The sequence below is a fragment of the Montipora foliosa genome, chromosome 3 (assembly GCF_036669935.1).
Source record: "Montipora foliosa isolate CH-2021 chromosome 3, ASM3666993v2, whole genome shotgun sequence".
In the NCBI taxonomy this organism is placed as follows: domain Eukaryota; kingdom Metazoa; phylum Cnidaria; class Anthozoa; order Scleractinia; family Acroporidae; genus Montipora; species Montipora foliosa.
In genome coordinates, this window is record NC_090871.1 from 37120893 (window position 1) to 37137371 (window position 16479).

The 16479-nt window shown below is 39.8% G+C and overlaps 1 protein-coding gene across 1 annotated transcript in view; it reads left to right on the forward strand.

Annotated features, from left to right (window-relative positions):
• LOC137997387 (solute carrier family 2, facilitated glucose transporter member 3-like) overlaps nt 1-16000 on the forward strand; it is a 38839-nt gene extending 22839 nt beyond the window's left edge. The window contains exons 3-12 of the mRNA XM_068843347.1: nt 472-596; nt 4132-4265; nt 8084-8228; nt 9272-9327; nt 9914-10045; nt 10256-10360; nt 11764-11865; nt 12309-12381; nt 13276-13403; nt 13565-16000. Coding sequence (XP_068699448.1) covers nt 472-596; nt 4132-4265; nt 8084-8228; nt 9272-9327; nt 9914-10045; nt 10256-10360; nt 11764-11865; nt 12309-12381; nt 13276-13403; nt 13565-13714 — 1150 coding nt within the window. The 3' untranslated portion in view covers nt 13715-16000. The remainder of the gene's footprint in view (nt 1-471; nt 597-4131; nt 4266-8083; nt 8229-9271; nt 9328-9913; nt 10046-10255; nt 10361-11763; nt 11866-12308; nt 12382-13275; nt 13404-13564) is intronic.
• The last annotated feature ends 479 nt before the right edge of the window (nt 16001-16479 follow it).

Sequence of the window (16479 nt, forward strand, 5' to 3'; positions counted from 1 at the left end):
TTTCTAAGTCTCCCGGTATTGTTTAAAAAAGTATTTTTAGATACCATGGTAGGAAGTTGTAAAGCTTTTGTTCACTGGTTTTGATTGGAGTCAATGCCCTTAACAACAGTTTTAAATGTGAACAACTATTCTATGATCGCACTTAACCATATGGTTCGGTCACGGAATGTGGACTTCGGACTTCGGACTACGGAATTGAAGAAGATTATAAATTTTAAAGGAAATCAGCTGAAATTCCTTCGAGCAAAGTGTAGGCTCCCCGTAGCCTCTTGTTATGTCGCTATTCAAAGCAGTTCATGTTGGATTATGGCAAATGTATTTTATTCACTTAATGCATTTCTTTAATCCTGCTCAAGGATTTATCATCTGACACAATTTTCTGTGTTTTGTTTACGCATATCAAGCATTGTGCAATCAATGATTGTCATTGCAATCTTTGAACCATGCTTTTTTTTGTTTTTTTTGTTTCAGTAAAAGAGCCCTATTGTTAAACAACATACCAGCCATGATTGGTTCATTAATGATGTTTTCTTCATATTATGCAAAAGGACCAGCCTTACTTATTATTGGAAGATTTGTTTGTGGATTTAATAATGGTATGTACCTTTTGAGTAGTGATATTTCCAAATTACTAAATGAACATTGGTTAAGTAAAGCCTGGTTTTCACTAGTGACGCAAGCACAAGTGCAAGCATAAGAGCGCTTATTTCACTGTGAAAACGGGGTTAACGCAAGCAGAAGCACAAGCGTAAGGATCAAATTTTTTCCTTTTCCTTCTGCGTGCGCTTATGCTTGCGTTCGCTTGCGTCCTGAGAAAATGAAATGCAGCATAAGCACAAGGAAATCTGTTGCGTCTGGCACTCGTTCCAGATTCCTTGCGTCTGAGCATTTGAACAAAATGTCGGTTACCGTGGTTGATTTTGATGCTTATGTCGACGTTCGTTTTCACTAGCATAAAGGCCTGGCCAATCGTTCGCAAATGTTGTTGAAAATGTTGCGCGCGTTTGGCCAGCCTGTTCAACATATCTCGCAACATCATGCAACAATTTTGCAAGATGTTGCGTTTAAATGTTGCAAGCGTTTGGCCAGGCCTTAAGCTGCTTATGCTTGTGCTTGTGCTTGCGTCGCTAGTGAAAACCAGGCTTAACTGCATCTGTGAAAAAAGTGCATAAATATTTTTTGATAATTCAGTTACTGAATCATCACTTTCAGAATTTCTCTATCGTCCAATAATTGGACAATAGAGAATACACAGATGACTTGTTGTCATACAAGGAGTTTTTTGGAAAGGAACTTCAAAGTGATGACTGCAAAATGCAAATTAACAACTGCATTGCAAAATATGGAGGGGCTTCCACTGTTAGCATCAAACTCCAACATGAGGCCTGCTCTCTAGCCTGTGTAGGAGCATCTGTGATCTATCGTTGACAATCGTGTTCGATACAACGTGATTTTTTTCCTGGATTGTGTGGAAAATGATTTGATTGGTTCTTACCCTGGATCACTTCATCATTAAAGCAACAAATGTGGATTACCTGTTCTTTTTATTTCTTCAAACAAAGATCTTCGGTTTACACTTTTCCATCAACAACACCATTTTACGATGAGTTCGTGTGTACTTCAAAGTGCATGATAAAAAATACGGATAAAATCTTTTTGATGGTCGAAGAGGTTTTACTTTTTAAGGTACGAACAGAATTGTTATACATGGAGTGTAAAGTGGAAATCAATTCAACGTACAATTGTAGGAATTGTTTCTCAGCGCTGAAGAAACGAAGGGCGCTCCTGAGGAATCTTCACGAGGTGAATATAGCACGATTCAAAAGGGTAATGAAGAAAACGAAGACCCCGAAAAAGGAATATTGAAGACCCAAGACCCCAAAAAATGAGAAGAGAGACCCCGGAACACGAAAACGAAGACCCCTGAATACGAAAACAATGTTTCAGATGTTTAGAAAATGAACTTCATTGAAAAGAGACATTCATTCAACTTCTATTTGACAAATGGTAAACGGCTCAGCGTGCACTGTTGAGTTAGATTGCTAAGCTCGAGGCGATAGCCGAGAGCGACTCTAGCTTCTTGAGTGCTTAGCAAACTCCCAAGTGCATCCATAACTCAATAGTGCACGCTGAGCCTTTTACCATTTGTTAAATAGTTCTTTTCATTTACGGTGCTCCAATCAAGTAGGAGTGGGCGTATTGCTAGCCTGCGTCGCGGACAGACTAAACCGCCGGTATAGTCAGTCTGTGCGACGTCCAAAAAGACCCAAAAAGCTTGTTCAGAATTTACAGGGATTTCTGTATCCCTCTCTGATTGGCTAGATTCTTACGCGCTTTGTGATTCGACGTTTATTCACTTGACAAGTCAGGCATCCGTTATTTGCATGACAGAAAAGTGCTTTGCATTGTTGAAAAGGTGACGTTTAATGATTTTGTTTATTGCAATTTATGTCGTCGCGTTCTAGAAAAGAATCATGAAAGATTGCTTGTGAAGAGATAGAAACAATTCGTCGCACTCGCTGAAATTGATAGTGTGAATTTGCCTTTGCAATGGATTGCAAACAATTTGTCATAGCCTGTAGGCAATGTTATGTGTACATGTTATGAGTTAACTCCGGTGAATGAAATGAAGAGATTTATTGGAAAAACCTCTTCATTCAAATCTCTTCATTTCATTCACGGAGGATAACATTACACTGTAACATCTCTTTCTGTGCAATTGCAAATGATTATGCTCCATTTCAACAATTTACTGTAGATTCTAGCAATATGGCAGTACAATAATGATATTGTCTCATGAAACTAGTTTAATGGCCTGGCTGCCACGAGTCTCCTATAGTCCAGTGGTAGAGCATCTGAATTAGTAATCAGAAGTTTTTTCTGAGTATCCTAAGTGAACATCGAAAAACAAATCTCTTCATTTGATTCACCCGGGTGAGCATCTAATATCTCTTTTAGTGCAATTGTGAATAATTATGCTCCATTTCGACAATTTAGATGCTAGCAGTATGGTGGGACAATAATATTGTCACACAAATTTAGTCTACTGGCAGAGTTCCCACGAGTCTCTTATAGCTCAGTGGTAGAGCATCCAAACAAGTAATTATTGGAAAGTCATTGGTTCGACTCCTGCAAAGGACTTTTTCCGGCAGAGTCAGCATCGAAAAACAAATCTTAAAAACGGTAACCAGAGATTTTTTGTCCCATGGTTAAGCTACGTAGTGTGGGACACGGGCCTCTTCCTGATGTGAAATGAAAAACTGCTCTGCATTACGCAAATTATTTCAAAACTGTATTGCAAAACCGCTTGTGAGGTCATTTCATGATAAACCCATGCCCCTCCTCACCAGCTCGACCATGGAACAAGCGACTGTCAACTTGACACCGTTCATGTTGATTTTTGAAAGAGAAATTCCACCTAGTATGTGAGATTCCTTCTTTAGGGCAATGGAATTAAACTTTTGGGGAATAAAAAACTTGAAGGTTAGGGGCACTTTGAAGTCGCTGGTTGAGCTATGCTCTGTTACCAGTTGATGCCAGAACTGAAGTCTGGATACAAAAATTAATTATTTGATCGATTAATTAATAAGTACCAAGAATTAAACAAGTAGTTTTTTCTCCAGCTTCTCAGCGGTCCGGAATCCCAAATCCTTGAATCTGATTGGCTAATCGCACGCGCTCCAGCGGTCCGGATTTTCCCATCTGGAGTACGGGCCCTTCCGAATTTTCCAACTTAAGCAACTTTTCAAGCTTTTTGTAACACCGTGAAAGTGTCGTAAACAGCGTAAAATGGATTATGATAAAATGTAAAATGTAAGCCATGAGCTCCCTTTTCGTTAACATTAATTTCTGTCACGTAACGAACATTTTAGGCCCTTTCACAGCAATCCCGTAGAAAAAAATAAACACGTTATTTGCCAGCCTAGGTTGGTCCGTATTGGGAAAAACTGTGCCAGAGTTCTCGTGTATGGTCCTCGCATACTTGACACTAGCACAGTCTTTCCCAATACGGACCGACCTATTGTAGGCCCGGCAAATGACGTGTTTATTTTTTCTATGGGATTGCCTCCCGGCAAGTAAAATAAAGTTTCCAAATTATTTTATTGATTAAAGTGTTTCTATTGATGTTAGGTGTTAACACTGCTGTAGCACCTGTGTATTTATCGGAGATTGCTCCCATCAGAATACGAGGTGCCCTTGGTGTGCTTAATCAGTTTGGTATAGTGTTGGGGCTTCTTGCTGGATACATATTAGGACTGAAGCAGGTACAACGCTCAACTTACCTACTTGAATGGCATATGTATTTTTTTACAATTCCTACATGTATTATGTTGTCAGATCTCTGAGAGTAAGGCTGTCTAGTCTTATCTGCAAAATGTATGTAGAGTGATTTCAAAACTTTAATCCCGCAAAAGACTTAGAACTCACTATATAACAGATTTCCTTATTTCTCCGAATGAATAGACTTTCTACATGAGAGACCGAGAGGCTATACACTACAAGTTCCCTGTGCGAAGTAAAAACACTCAATACAAAGTGTCAATCACATAATGAAACTCTCCGATTATGTATTCCGACAAACATGCAGAGTAGAGTAACGCAATCCTCTTTCCAATACACCCCCCTTGATTGACCCTGTCAATCAATCAAAGGATAATACATCAACTTTAAGAGTCAACAAACAGCAACGTTCCTTGAAAAGTAACCACGGCAGATACTGTCAGTTACAACGTTCAATTTCCACTTGTGATCATCTGGAACAAATCTAATGACCGGCATCTTCCTTCTCCTTGTTACCACAATCTTGATGGTGTTTCCATTATCGGAAACGACAAAGCGTGGCATCCCTCTCCTTGAAATGGACGGCTTCAGGCCCCTTAAAAACATTTCTGTCGTCAAGTCAGGTACAAGCTCAAGATGGACGGCCCGAGAGGAAGCACAAGTAAATAAGGCAATGTATACGTTCTTACTCTTGGAAAAGACCTCTCTTAAATAGACTGGCCCAGCAAATCAACACCAACCTGGGTGAAGGCAAATTCATCTGATACTCTGAAATCTGGAAGAGGAGGCTAAGGAGGAGCATTGTACGATCTCCCTTCGAGTTTCTTTCATGTAGCGCAAGGAGAAATCACGTCACGTACAGTCTGTCTATCCCTATCATCCAGAATCTTGACCTTAAATCAGTTTGTTTCTTTGACGCCATTGTGCATGACATTGCTGTGACTCCTCTTGATCATAAGAACAGTGAATTGATGTTTACGGGGGTAGAATTGCGGGGAAACGGGCTGGATACAGCACGGGCACATCATGTAGTCTTTCTCCACATCTCAATCTGCCCTTGTCGTCTTCAAAGAGACCCAAGGAACGGCGCGTCTGCTCGAATTTTTCTTCCTCACAAACATGTTTCTGGACATGCTTGATCCACAGTGATTCCGCGTCACTTAATTCTTGTGGCTTAATCTCCACTGAGGTAACCTGAGGTTGTCCTTGCCTTCTCTGAACGCGCCTGATAAATCTCAAAACGTAAGGCGTTACTCTGAAGAGCCTGTAGACATCACTGACATTAGCAGGCGGGATTATTTGATCTATTCCCTTGACTTCCACGGCAACAGCAACAGTGTAGTGACTTTTTTCGCTGGCTTTATTTAAATGAAGACATCTTTCTCGAAATTCTTTGGTCCAAACTCCTTCTGATTTGGCCAACTGTCACGATTCTTCCTTTTTAAGGATCTTCCCACGAAAGTTTGTCATGTTTTAGCTTTGAGTCCTTGCACGCTCGTGATGCACTGTCTGCTGATTTTTCCGCAGAAGGGACATAATTCCATAGATCTGGGGCTACAAGCTTTCGGATTTCAACGACTTGATTTTGTACAAATGGCTTAAATTCCTTATCAGTCTTATTGATCCACCACAATGCAGTCTCTGCATCCAGCCAACATACACATTCAGTGATATGTAAAGATGGACCAAGTGCCTTGTGAACGCTTGTTGTTAGTTTTGCAACTACCAATGCAGATAACAGTTCCAATGTGGGTGTGGTGACTCCTGTAAGGGGTGATACTCTCATCTTTGTGGCAACAATATTGCAAAGAACTGAATTCTCTGACCATATCCTAAGGTCAACAACACCACCAAAGGCTTTGTCTGATGCATCTCCAAACCCATGCAATTGAAATGTAGGAGTCAACACAGTTCAGTCCAGATGAGTAACATCTGTCAATAGGCCACCTCGGAAAATACCAAAATACTCTTTGTCTCCCCCCCCCCCCCCCATTCCTCCCACATTTTGCATTGTTTCCAGTTTCTCTGGGGACTTAAAATTGAAGTGGCCTGTTGAGAAACTCGAAATAGTTTTTATGTCCTGTAACAACGACTTCCACCATTCCAGAACGTCTCCATCCAGAGGAGCATCACAATCAACATTCTTCTTGCAAATTTCGTGAAAAAGTATTTTGAATGCAGACATTGGAGACAGTATTTCGAGAGGGTCAAATATTTTCGCAATAGAACTAAGAACGATTCGTTTTGTGACGATTTCGTCTGTCAGGTAACTGGTGAACTTCTTGAAAGTAAAGACAAGCTTATCTTCTGTAAGATTCTAAGATGTTCCCAGCAACTTTGGAAGGTCTTCTGAATTATCCACATTCTGAAACAGTGTCTTGGAGAAAGTTTGATCTTCTTGCTGTAAGTCAGGAGAGGGGTGATGCTGTCTCGCTCCTTGGTCCTCCTCTGATTTGATTCTATCTGCCAACTCCTGATCATTTGTCAGCCACTTGCGCATGTTGAAGCCAGCTTCCTTGTGTAATAAGAATAATATGAAAAAAATCTGGTATGGAATTAGATCGATCTTGAACATTAGTAAAGTTAAAGCTGATTACATTTCCAGTATTCTAGAAAGTGGAAAAACTGTTGACATTCCCAGTGTTTTTGCTAACATTTTTAACGATTTCTTTGTTAATGTGGGCAAAAACACTGACAAAGACATTCCGTGTGGGAACTGTTGTCCAACCTCTTTTCTGAAGGGCAATTTTCCTGACTCGATGTTTCTCTCCCCTGTTACTTCAGCTGAAGTTGATTCTTACATATCTCAGATGGACAATAACAAATCAGAAGGGTACTCGGGTTTGTTCTCCCTGGAGGGTGCCGAAAAGACAACGTACTGGAACACGAATGCAAGCAAACACCAAAGAGTTGAGACTTCGTTGCTGTTCGACTCTGATCAAGAATCATCGGGAAGTTATGATGAGGGCAATTTGGATCAAGAAACTGATACTGCCGATTCCTCAAGAGATCATGTTCTTTCTGAAATTGTGCACTTGTCATTACAATACATTGTTCAATATTAATTCAAGACAAATAAATTTACAAAGAAAATAGATGAAGAAAGAATGAAAACTCTTAAAAAATAAATGTTGACTTGTGTGCAGTGACGAAAGTGGACAATGTCCAGTTTGAATAAAATTAAAAAAAGTAATAAAGAGTAATTTGTCATAAAATTATATGATTTGAAGCAGCCTTTTAACATTCGGGAGCAGTAACCTGATTTTAGACGAATTTCTTGACTCGCGTCACACCTGACAACTGAATAAAGAAGCTTTAAAAACTTCATCTTTAATGACAATTTTGCACTTGTAAAAATAACCTAGCATGGATATTTATCCTGTTTTACATGAGCATTCCGCTCCATCGACATTTCCCTCTCCTTCTTTGTCAGTAATTCTCAACTTTATTGCGTGAGGAGCTTCGAACTTCTTCTGACTGCGGCAGCAGCGGTTTTATATCTCAGACGTCCGACATCGCCCGCCTTCCTCTTCAACTGCCTCTTTCACGGAAACATCGTGGACATAATTTTCTGTGAAGAATTTATAAGCTTTTTGACCAATTCTCTTTTTCCCACAACCTTTGAGATGATTTACGATTGTGATCGCCAACACATTTGCAAGATTTCGAAGCAATTTCGTCCACGCTGCGTAGGAACACTCACTTGCGGCCACCATCTTGAATGTTATGTTTACCCAATAGAGACCACGTGACCGCGAAGCTAAAGAGGTCTATTTTATTTGATTGGTTTTTTGTCTTACAGCTGCTTGGTACAGATCGTGGCTGGCCGTATTTGCTTGGATTTGGTTTCTTTGTCGCTCTTCTTCAGATCTTCACTCTTCCGTTCTGTCCAAGAAGCCCACGCTATCTGCTTCTCAAATTGAACAATGAACCTAAGACTGTTGAGGGTATGTCGTCAGTACATTTATAATAATATACATGAAAACAATTACTCGATTCTGATTGGCTGAGAGCAGTAACGTTCAAGTGTAACAGTGAAATTCTGGATTATAATTGGCCAATAAACAATAAGGTTTGGTCAGAACCAATCAAATCTTTTGTTTTCTAATCAAGCGCGAAACCTGGATGGCCCAATTTATGGCCCAATTTTTCCCTGATTGCGTGGTACGCGTGCGTTTCTTCTGCTTAACCATCTCGAATTTTTTCATGTATATTATTAATAAGTAAACTCATGATTTTTCTCATGCAATTTGGAATAAATAAGCACTTGGTCGTCTTTGAAACAATTTACTCGTGCTTATTTATTCCAAATTGCACTCGAAATCATGTGGTTACCTGTACTAATAATTATTTATTGACTCATGTACTAGGGTATGTTACATTAATTTAAATGACTTTGAAAGGAAAAAGGTTGATTTTGGAGTGAGTATGCAAAGGAAACCATTTCAGCAGAGGAGACCAGACCAAACCAAAGGAGAAGACCAAAGAATTCAGCCCTCATAAGCAATGACCAGAAATCATTCTTGGACACACTGGCATAAAGAGCTATCATCTCTGGCCTACATTCATACTGCTCTCACTAATTTGTTTGCCTCTCATGATAAAAATTGGTTAGTCTTTGAAGAAAAGGAGCTATATGTTAAACCCTATTTGGGATTTCAAACTCCTAATGCGACTAAACAGAAAGTTAGAACAGAAAAATGCTGGGTGAAAAACAAAACAGTTCAGTGGTTCATTTTTCATAAGTTTAAATCCCATAATGTATATGGCCTGTATAAAATCTCTCCTTCTCAAATCTCTTTTAAAGGTCTCTCTCAGTGACTGACATCAAGTAATTTTGCCCTCTTCTGAAGCATAATATATTCATGCACTAGAAATGCGATCCCTCCTCATTCACCAATCAGTATCCGTAAATTTTTGTCTGCGTGTTACATGAGTGACATGTATAACTTCTGATAATCAGCTCTAATCTGTTTGTCTTTGAAAATAGCACTTAACCAGTTGAGAGGAACTACTGATGTAAGAGAGGATATTGAGGAAATGAGGGTAAGTTTAAGGAAACTCCAAAGAGACTGAATCTCATCCAGCAGGCAAGCAAATCAAGAGTTATTGAATAAACTAAAAGACTGTGGCTGTTGAGCTATAGTTCAGACTGATACGTAGTTTGCATTGTATAATTTCTTGATTATGAGATGTATTGATGAAAACAGGTTGGTCAGTGGTAAATTGAAGTCTTAGGGAACACCTTTGAAAATACATTTATAGATTATTTTATCTCAGGGCGCGTTCTTTTGGTACGATTCCAGAATAGGATTACGCGGAATAGACGGTATTCGTGTTCTTTTGAGATCTATTCCGTTTTCGGAATGAACGGAATTATTCTGCTCCCGATAACAGAATGAACAGAATGACCGGAATACGGTTCACTCGGAATAGGCAGAATATGCGTTCTTTTGGGAAAGTTTTGGCGGAAATTATACGCGGTCGGCGGGAAGGGGGTGCGAATGAGAATAGCCAGGATATTCCCAAAAGAATGCATCCTCATATTCCAACCGTACATTTCTCGGATCTTTCAAATACGCCTCCTACAACGTCTGTTCTTTCTTAGCTATATGAACACTTTTTTTCACAGATTGAACAAGAACAACATCTAAGAGAAGAGCACATAAGCATCAAAACATTGCTTCAAACCTATGAACTGAGGACACCACTTATCATTAGTTTAGTGTTACAAATGGCTCAACAGTTTAGTGGAATTAATGCAGTAAGTCGTCTCCTATAAAGATTTTATAACACTCTCAAAATGCATTTGTTTGTAAAATTAAGTGTGATCCAAAGCTATTGGTGAATTTGATATTCACACGGCTTTAAACCTTTAAAAAACTGCCATTTTGAACAACTTGACTGGCTAATCAAAATGTGGACAGAATCGTTCATTAATAAGAATCTAAGTGATAGTATTTTCCGTCTGTAGGTATTTTATTATTCCACGTCAATATTTCAATCTGCTGGTGTAAAAGAGGACCGTGCCGCATCCTGTTTGGTTGGTGTAGTCAGTGTAGTAATGACTGGCGTTACAGTAAGTACTTTGTAATCGTAGGCCGGTAAGTCCTTTATATTTTACACTAAAAGCAATCTTAGATTAATGAAGTGCGTTCGACAGTTGCTTTGGAAGCAAAGGAGAAGAGTAGCGAAAGAAACAATCTTATGGGACCGAAGTTAGAGGAGGCGAGCATGTACATCTTGAGATGGTTTCAATAAGATACAATGTAAATAGCCTACTGAAAAGACGTGTGGTTACTAGTAAAGTACTTAACCCAGCTAGGAAACCAGGGAATCGAGTAACATTGTCACAGGAGCCAGTTCAGACTACCCCACCACTAGTGTCTTCTTAAAGCGGCATCGTTTGAAGAACGAGGCATATCTGTTCGTACGCAAAGTAGTGGCCGGGTATTTTAGAGTTTAAGGAAGGGTTACGTTCTTACAAACGTTGGCCGTGTAGCACTATATATTTCAACAGACTTAACTGAATAGAGTGTATTGTAAAGTGCTAGATTTCAGTCCCATATGAACCATGTGAGCGTTAGCCTTACAGATGGAAATGGGCCCACACAAGGACAGAGAAAAACTCTGACTAGTGTGGGAATTGAACCCACGACCTTCGGGGGTAGGTGCTTCGTGTCTCTTTTTCTATTGTTTCAATTTTTTTTAAATAAGGTATAAAACGTTCAGTAATTATACAATTACCCTAACGTAGTCCTAACGCTAGCCCTAACGTTAAAACTCTATTTCAAGCTGAATTTTAATAGATCGAAAGTGGCCTATTCAACAAAATTCAGGTTTTTACAAAAGTTGGCCGTGTAGCACTTTCATATTTCAAAAGACTTAACTGATAAAGTGCTACACGGCCAACGTTTGTAAAAACGTAACACTTCCTTGTACTTGTACATGTTCATTGCCGTGACTTTGAGATCTTCAGTTCCCACGACCCGCTCCCTTCTGACCTTGTAGCTCAGTCGGTAGAGCAGCGGTGATCTAACCCGAAGGGGTAGGGACTTGGTTTATTTTGTCATTTAGTGGTTATCTATTGCACAAAATTATCTAAACACGGTAAAACCTTCAGGGTTAGGATTAGGGCTAGAGGACAAAGACAAAGGAAAGTGGATATGTCGATATCTTTTACATTAATTCCAACGTGTTTCTATTGTTTTTGTCCTCTCTGCCTCGCTATCAAGCTGAATATTGGTATTTCGAAAATGGCATATTGTCTGAAAGATTATTACTGAGAAATGTCCCTTGCCAAAAAACTCGGCGTGTTGACTCCATAGAAACAATTTGCGCTTATGACGTATCAATGCACGTATGACGTCATGGTGCTGAAAAAGCAGACGAACGAATGAACTTCCCCTATGCTCAGGATACCCAAGATTTAAGTGAATCTGGTTTGATTTCTTGTGAAAAGTTATTTTGTGTTCGTTTTAGGTAAAAGTGGTGGAAATCATGGGCCGCCGATCTTTGCTGCTGTTGGGTCTTGCTGGCATGTTTGTGTTTTATGCTGTGATGACAATCTCATTTCGTTATGAAGTGAGGCTCTTATGCGTAACGTATAGCGATAAAGTGCTTGGCAGAGCTTTTCTTGATTACCATCTCTAGTGATAAGGAAACCTCTGCACGTGATCACTTTGATGTTCTGCCACACGTGCGCACAGTGAGGTCATTGCAACGTCACTTCCACCCTTCCGCCATTGTGCAGGCGCATCCTCGTTCTCAGAGTCTCTCTTCTCTGCCTCCTTTGTTATTGAGGAGACAAAGGAGGCAGAGAAGAGAGACCCTGGGAACGAGGTTGGTGCAGGTGTTAAACAATTCAAAGTGGTTATAGCAGGTTTTAAACTGGTTTGGAGTTTTAATTGTTTGTCCAAAGTTCTCGAGTCAGTGGTTCTTGTCGGTTTCCACTGTATACTTGTTTTTTAATTTTGTCCTTGGTTTGGCTGTGATAGGTTCTCTAACAATGATTTTGATGATTTCAGCATTTGTCTGGAATGAATTACGTATCTGTGGTAGCAACATTGCTGTGTGTGATGTTTTTCCAGCTCGGTCCAGGTAAATCGAATTTGTAGAATTTCAAGTTTTATATTTGGCAAAGTATTGTAGAAGTAAATTGAAGATGAAAACCCCTCTCAAGATAGTACAAGGCAAACGGACACTTGAAATGTGTAATTTTAAGTGGGCTGCCAAAGTAGCCATTAGCGTGCACGAACCATTGGGACTACCCATTATACAATAGAAACTTACTATTTTGAAAATTGCCAATTGGGAAAAACAACGGTGGCGGTAATTTCCAGTGATTACGGCCCTAGCACTTTGTTAGGAAGGGCTGTGTACCTGAAATATTTGAATTAGTTGAGTTGCGCGACCTTAAATAGACAGACTCTGAAGCGCATTGGGCACTTTGGACGCCATTTGGCCGATATGATCACCCAGAAGAGAAGCACCCAGTGACACAAGTGATCTAGCATCCTCTGTAGATGCCTGTTCACAGGTGACAATGGAACTTCGCGTTATTACCCGATAAGGTCGCGAGTTTAATGCGACCAGCTCGTTCACTCAGTTATTCTCTCAATACGTAATCTGCCCACTCCGTTGCTGTTCAAGGCTGGCTACGGACTCGAATACTAACTTCAAAGTATACCTCTGCGTGAACATTCCTTCTCTTTAATGATGTAAAATACTAGCGAAGTATCTTATCACTGTCTTGGTTTTTGAGGAGAGTTTAAGATTTGCTGTTGAATTTTGACCTTGACAAATTAGCCCTTGATGCCTCGTTCTTAAGCTTAAAATTCAAAAGAATATTTTACCTTGAACGAGGCAACAAGGGCCAATTTGTATGCGCATAAATCAGCGGCCATTTTGGAATAAGGTGTATAGTAAGCACATATCTAGTCCATGAAGAGGCTTGGAAAGATTGGCGATGTTTATCAACTCTCTGCAATACAGGTCCAATCCCATGGTTCATCACAGCTGAATTGTTTTCTCAAGCTCCAAGGCCTGCTGCAGTGGCTATAGCAGGGGTAGTGAATTGGCTGTCGAACTTTGTTATTGGACTTGTTTTTCCATCATTGCAGGTAAGAAGTTTGTCCTTTATCTAACCTCGCTCTGGATTCTTCCCTTCCCCACCCCTGTGCTTGCTAGTACGCCTCCCTTGCCAGCCCCTATCCTCTCGCTTGACGACTCACCCTCACAGTTTTGTAGAATTTATGTACTGGTGTTCATTTTGTTTTTACAGAAAGCTTTGTATCCTTACACCTTCCTGGTTTTCATAGCATTGGTGGGATTTTTCTTCGCTTTTACGTTATTTCTCGTTCCTGAGACCAAAGGAAAAAGTATTCAGGAAATATCAAGCCGTTTCAAGAAAAAGAGCAATAGCGTCATGTAACAGAGTCAGGAATACGGATTCTGCAAGCTCCTTGGAGACAACGACCAAGAAGATTACAACTTAAGGCTCGGACAAACTGCTTCAACATTTGCTTCAACGTCCGTTCGATTTTGTTGAACAGCGATGTTGAAACCCTTTGCGCCCACCTGTCAACTGTGTTGAAACATGTTTAAAGGAAGTTGAATCGATGTTGAATGACTTTAAAAGCCTTTAAATTTTACTTCAACAACCATTCAACATTTCTTTTGTTTTCGCGAATGTTGAATGAAGTTGAAGCCGTCTGCCTCCCTCTTTCAACATTGTTGGGTATGCGCGTGCGCATTAATCGGTCTGTCAATGACGTATTCATGTCCGTTCATCACGGGAACACTTGAATCCACAAATGACCAGGTTAGAGCGTCGCACCGGTATCGCGAGGTCACGGTTTCAAACCCCGTTGAAGTCCTGAATTTTTCAGGCTTCTCTACGCGGTTGCTAAAATTGCGTTCATAACTGCGAGGATCATAGCTTCTTTTGATTTCATATCCGCAGTTGAATATATGATTCATTCATATATCATTTCGTTCATTGAGTCGTTTGAACATTTGAACCCACAAACGACAAGCTGGCCACATCAGTGGCTTCATATCCGCAGTTTAATACGATTCATTTCATATATCATTTCGTTCATGCCCGTATTCGTAGTAACAACCGCGGCTTCAGCCTGGGACTGAATACAAGGCCTCTCATTGAATCAAATGTTAAACGGTCTGTTGAAATCGTTTGCCTGCCCCAGCAATCAACATCGTTCAACAAAATGGAACAGATGTTGAAGCAAATGTTGAAAGCGTTAGCCCGGGCATTTAACCATAGAGATCCAGTGACAAGAAAAATCACGGCAAAATCAAAACAGGTTGAGCAATTAAGCAGCTTGAATATGGTAGCAATTATTTAAAAACAGCCGAACATGTATGGGGAAAGATAAATAACTATTTATAATTTTCAAACTCTTGAATAGTAATTATTTGACTGGAATATTATGACAGATTTCTGGACAAATGGTAGTGAATGTCTACTTAAACAAACAAGGAGGAACACATTATACCATTTTTTCCCCAAAGAAAATCCGCTTTTTTTAGCGGAAAAGTATCATCCTTTCGATTCGCATGTGTTTCTCGGAGTTTAAGAGCCGTATATCGGGCAAAGTTTCAAAAGCTACTGAAGTCCGTTTGTCGAGCTTTTGCGTGCTCTTGTTCATACTACGGGATTTTTTGCCCGAAGCCCTGGAAGGTTTGTGAACATTCATATTAATTACAACTTCTCAGCAAATTTTACCTATTGGTTAGTTGAAAGACAGGTGCATCAGTGCATTGCAGGCTTGCCCTTTTTGTCAGTGAAGATCGTGCAATGCTGATTTCACTGTCTTGCAACGTCGTTTCCTCCTAAGGTGATTCCCCAGAAATAGAACTTGTCATAGATTTCCGATGAGACTTCGCATACTGTTGTAACATGTCAAGGAGATGATAAAAATGTAATAAAAAGGGGGGCCACTGCGCTCGTTTCCATGGTACCACGCTGACGAATAAGGCTGTTTGAGCTACTTTGACAATTGCTGCGCAACCTTAATGTTTGACAAATTTAGTTCGATTTTATAAATGTAATCCAACGTATAAAGTAGTGCGTGATGTCAGTCTATGATTAATTCAAGTACGTACCTAAAAAGTGTATTTGAACGCCTTTGGAAGTAGTAACACTCCAGAATAGATTTAACTTTAGCGTGGGCTGTTCGACTCGTAAGGGCTCCTTCCGCACAATTTTATGAAATTGCCAAAAAACTGGCATTACATTTTTGTTTATTTTTTCACTACTCCATGAAGAATGCGTCCTGAGAAAATATATGAAATAAAAAATGGGGAACACCATACACGTTCAGGAGAAAATAGCAAATCCTTGACGGATTAAGCTTGGCTTCAATGAAAATCCGCTATTTTATCAATAATAATAATAATAATAATAATAATAATAATAATAAATAATAGCTTGGGCTGCCCTCATTGCCCTAAAACAATAATAATAATAGATTCAGAATATTGAAGGAACGCAGCCAGGATGAGTCATGATAAAAACTTGAATGGACGTTCTTTCGCTAAAAGTATTAAAAATTGCAAGCTTTCGATCACTAGAACTGTGGTCTTCAACGGGCAAAAAGATGAAGTAAAAAATTCGGAGAATATATACTGAGATAAAAATGATGACAATAGATTGAAATTAGGGATAAAGAAGGTGATTAAGAATTTTTGTTAAAAAGTATGCGGTATTGTCCTGGGAGTGGGCAAGTGTTATTGTCCGCGTTAGGCGTGTTAGAGGTGTGCCAAGATTCTAGAAATTTCATGATGCGGAATTTCCTTTGTCCATGATCGACGCACTGTTGAAGTCAATGACGTGGTTGTAAGACCAAGCATGAGCCTTTGGCCTGGCCCTGTCTTCACATTCCTGATATGTTCTTTTTTCGTCGTGGCAAAGGATCTGGCTGTTTTGCTAATATAATTCCAAGAGAAACTGCCACAGGGGATTTTGTAGGCAACATCGGGTTGTGAAGCTAATGGGGGTCGTGACTTAGGAATCGGAAATTCTTGTTGGAGCGTTTTTAATGGCCTATTAACAACGTTAATATCGTGTTTTTTTTTTTTTAACAAGCGTCTTAAGAAAAGGCATACAACTCCTTTGCGTCCCTTCCGTACTTCAAAGGTGTCACCGAACCCTTAACACGTTTGTTAAAAAAAACA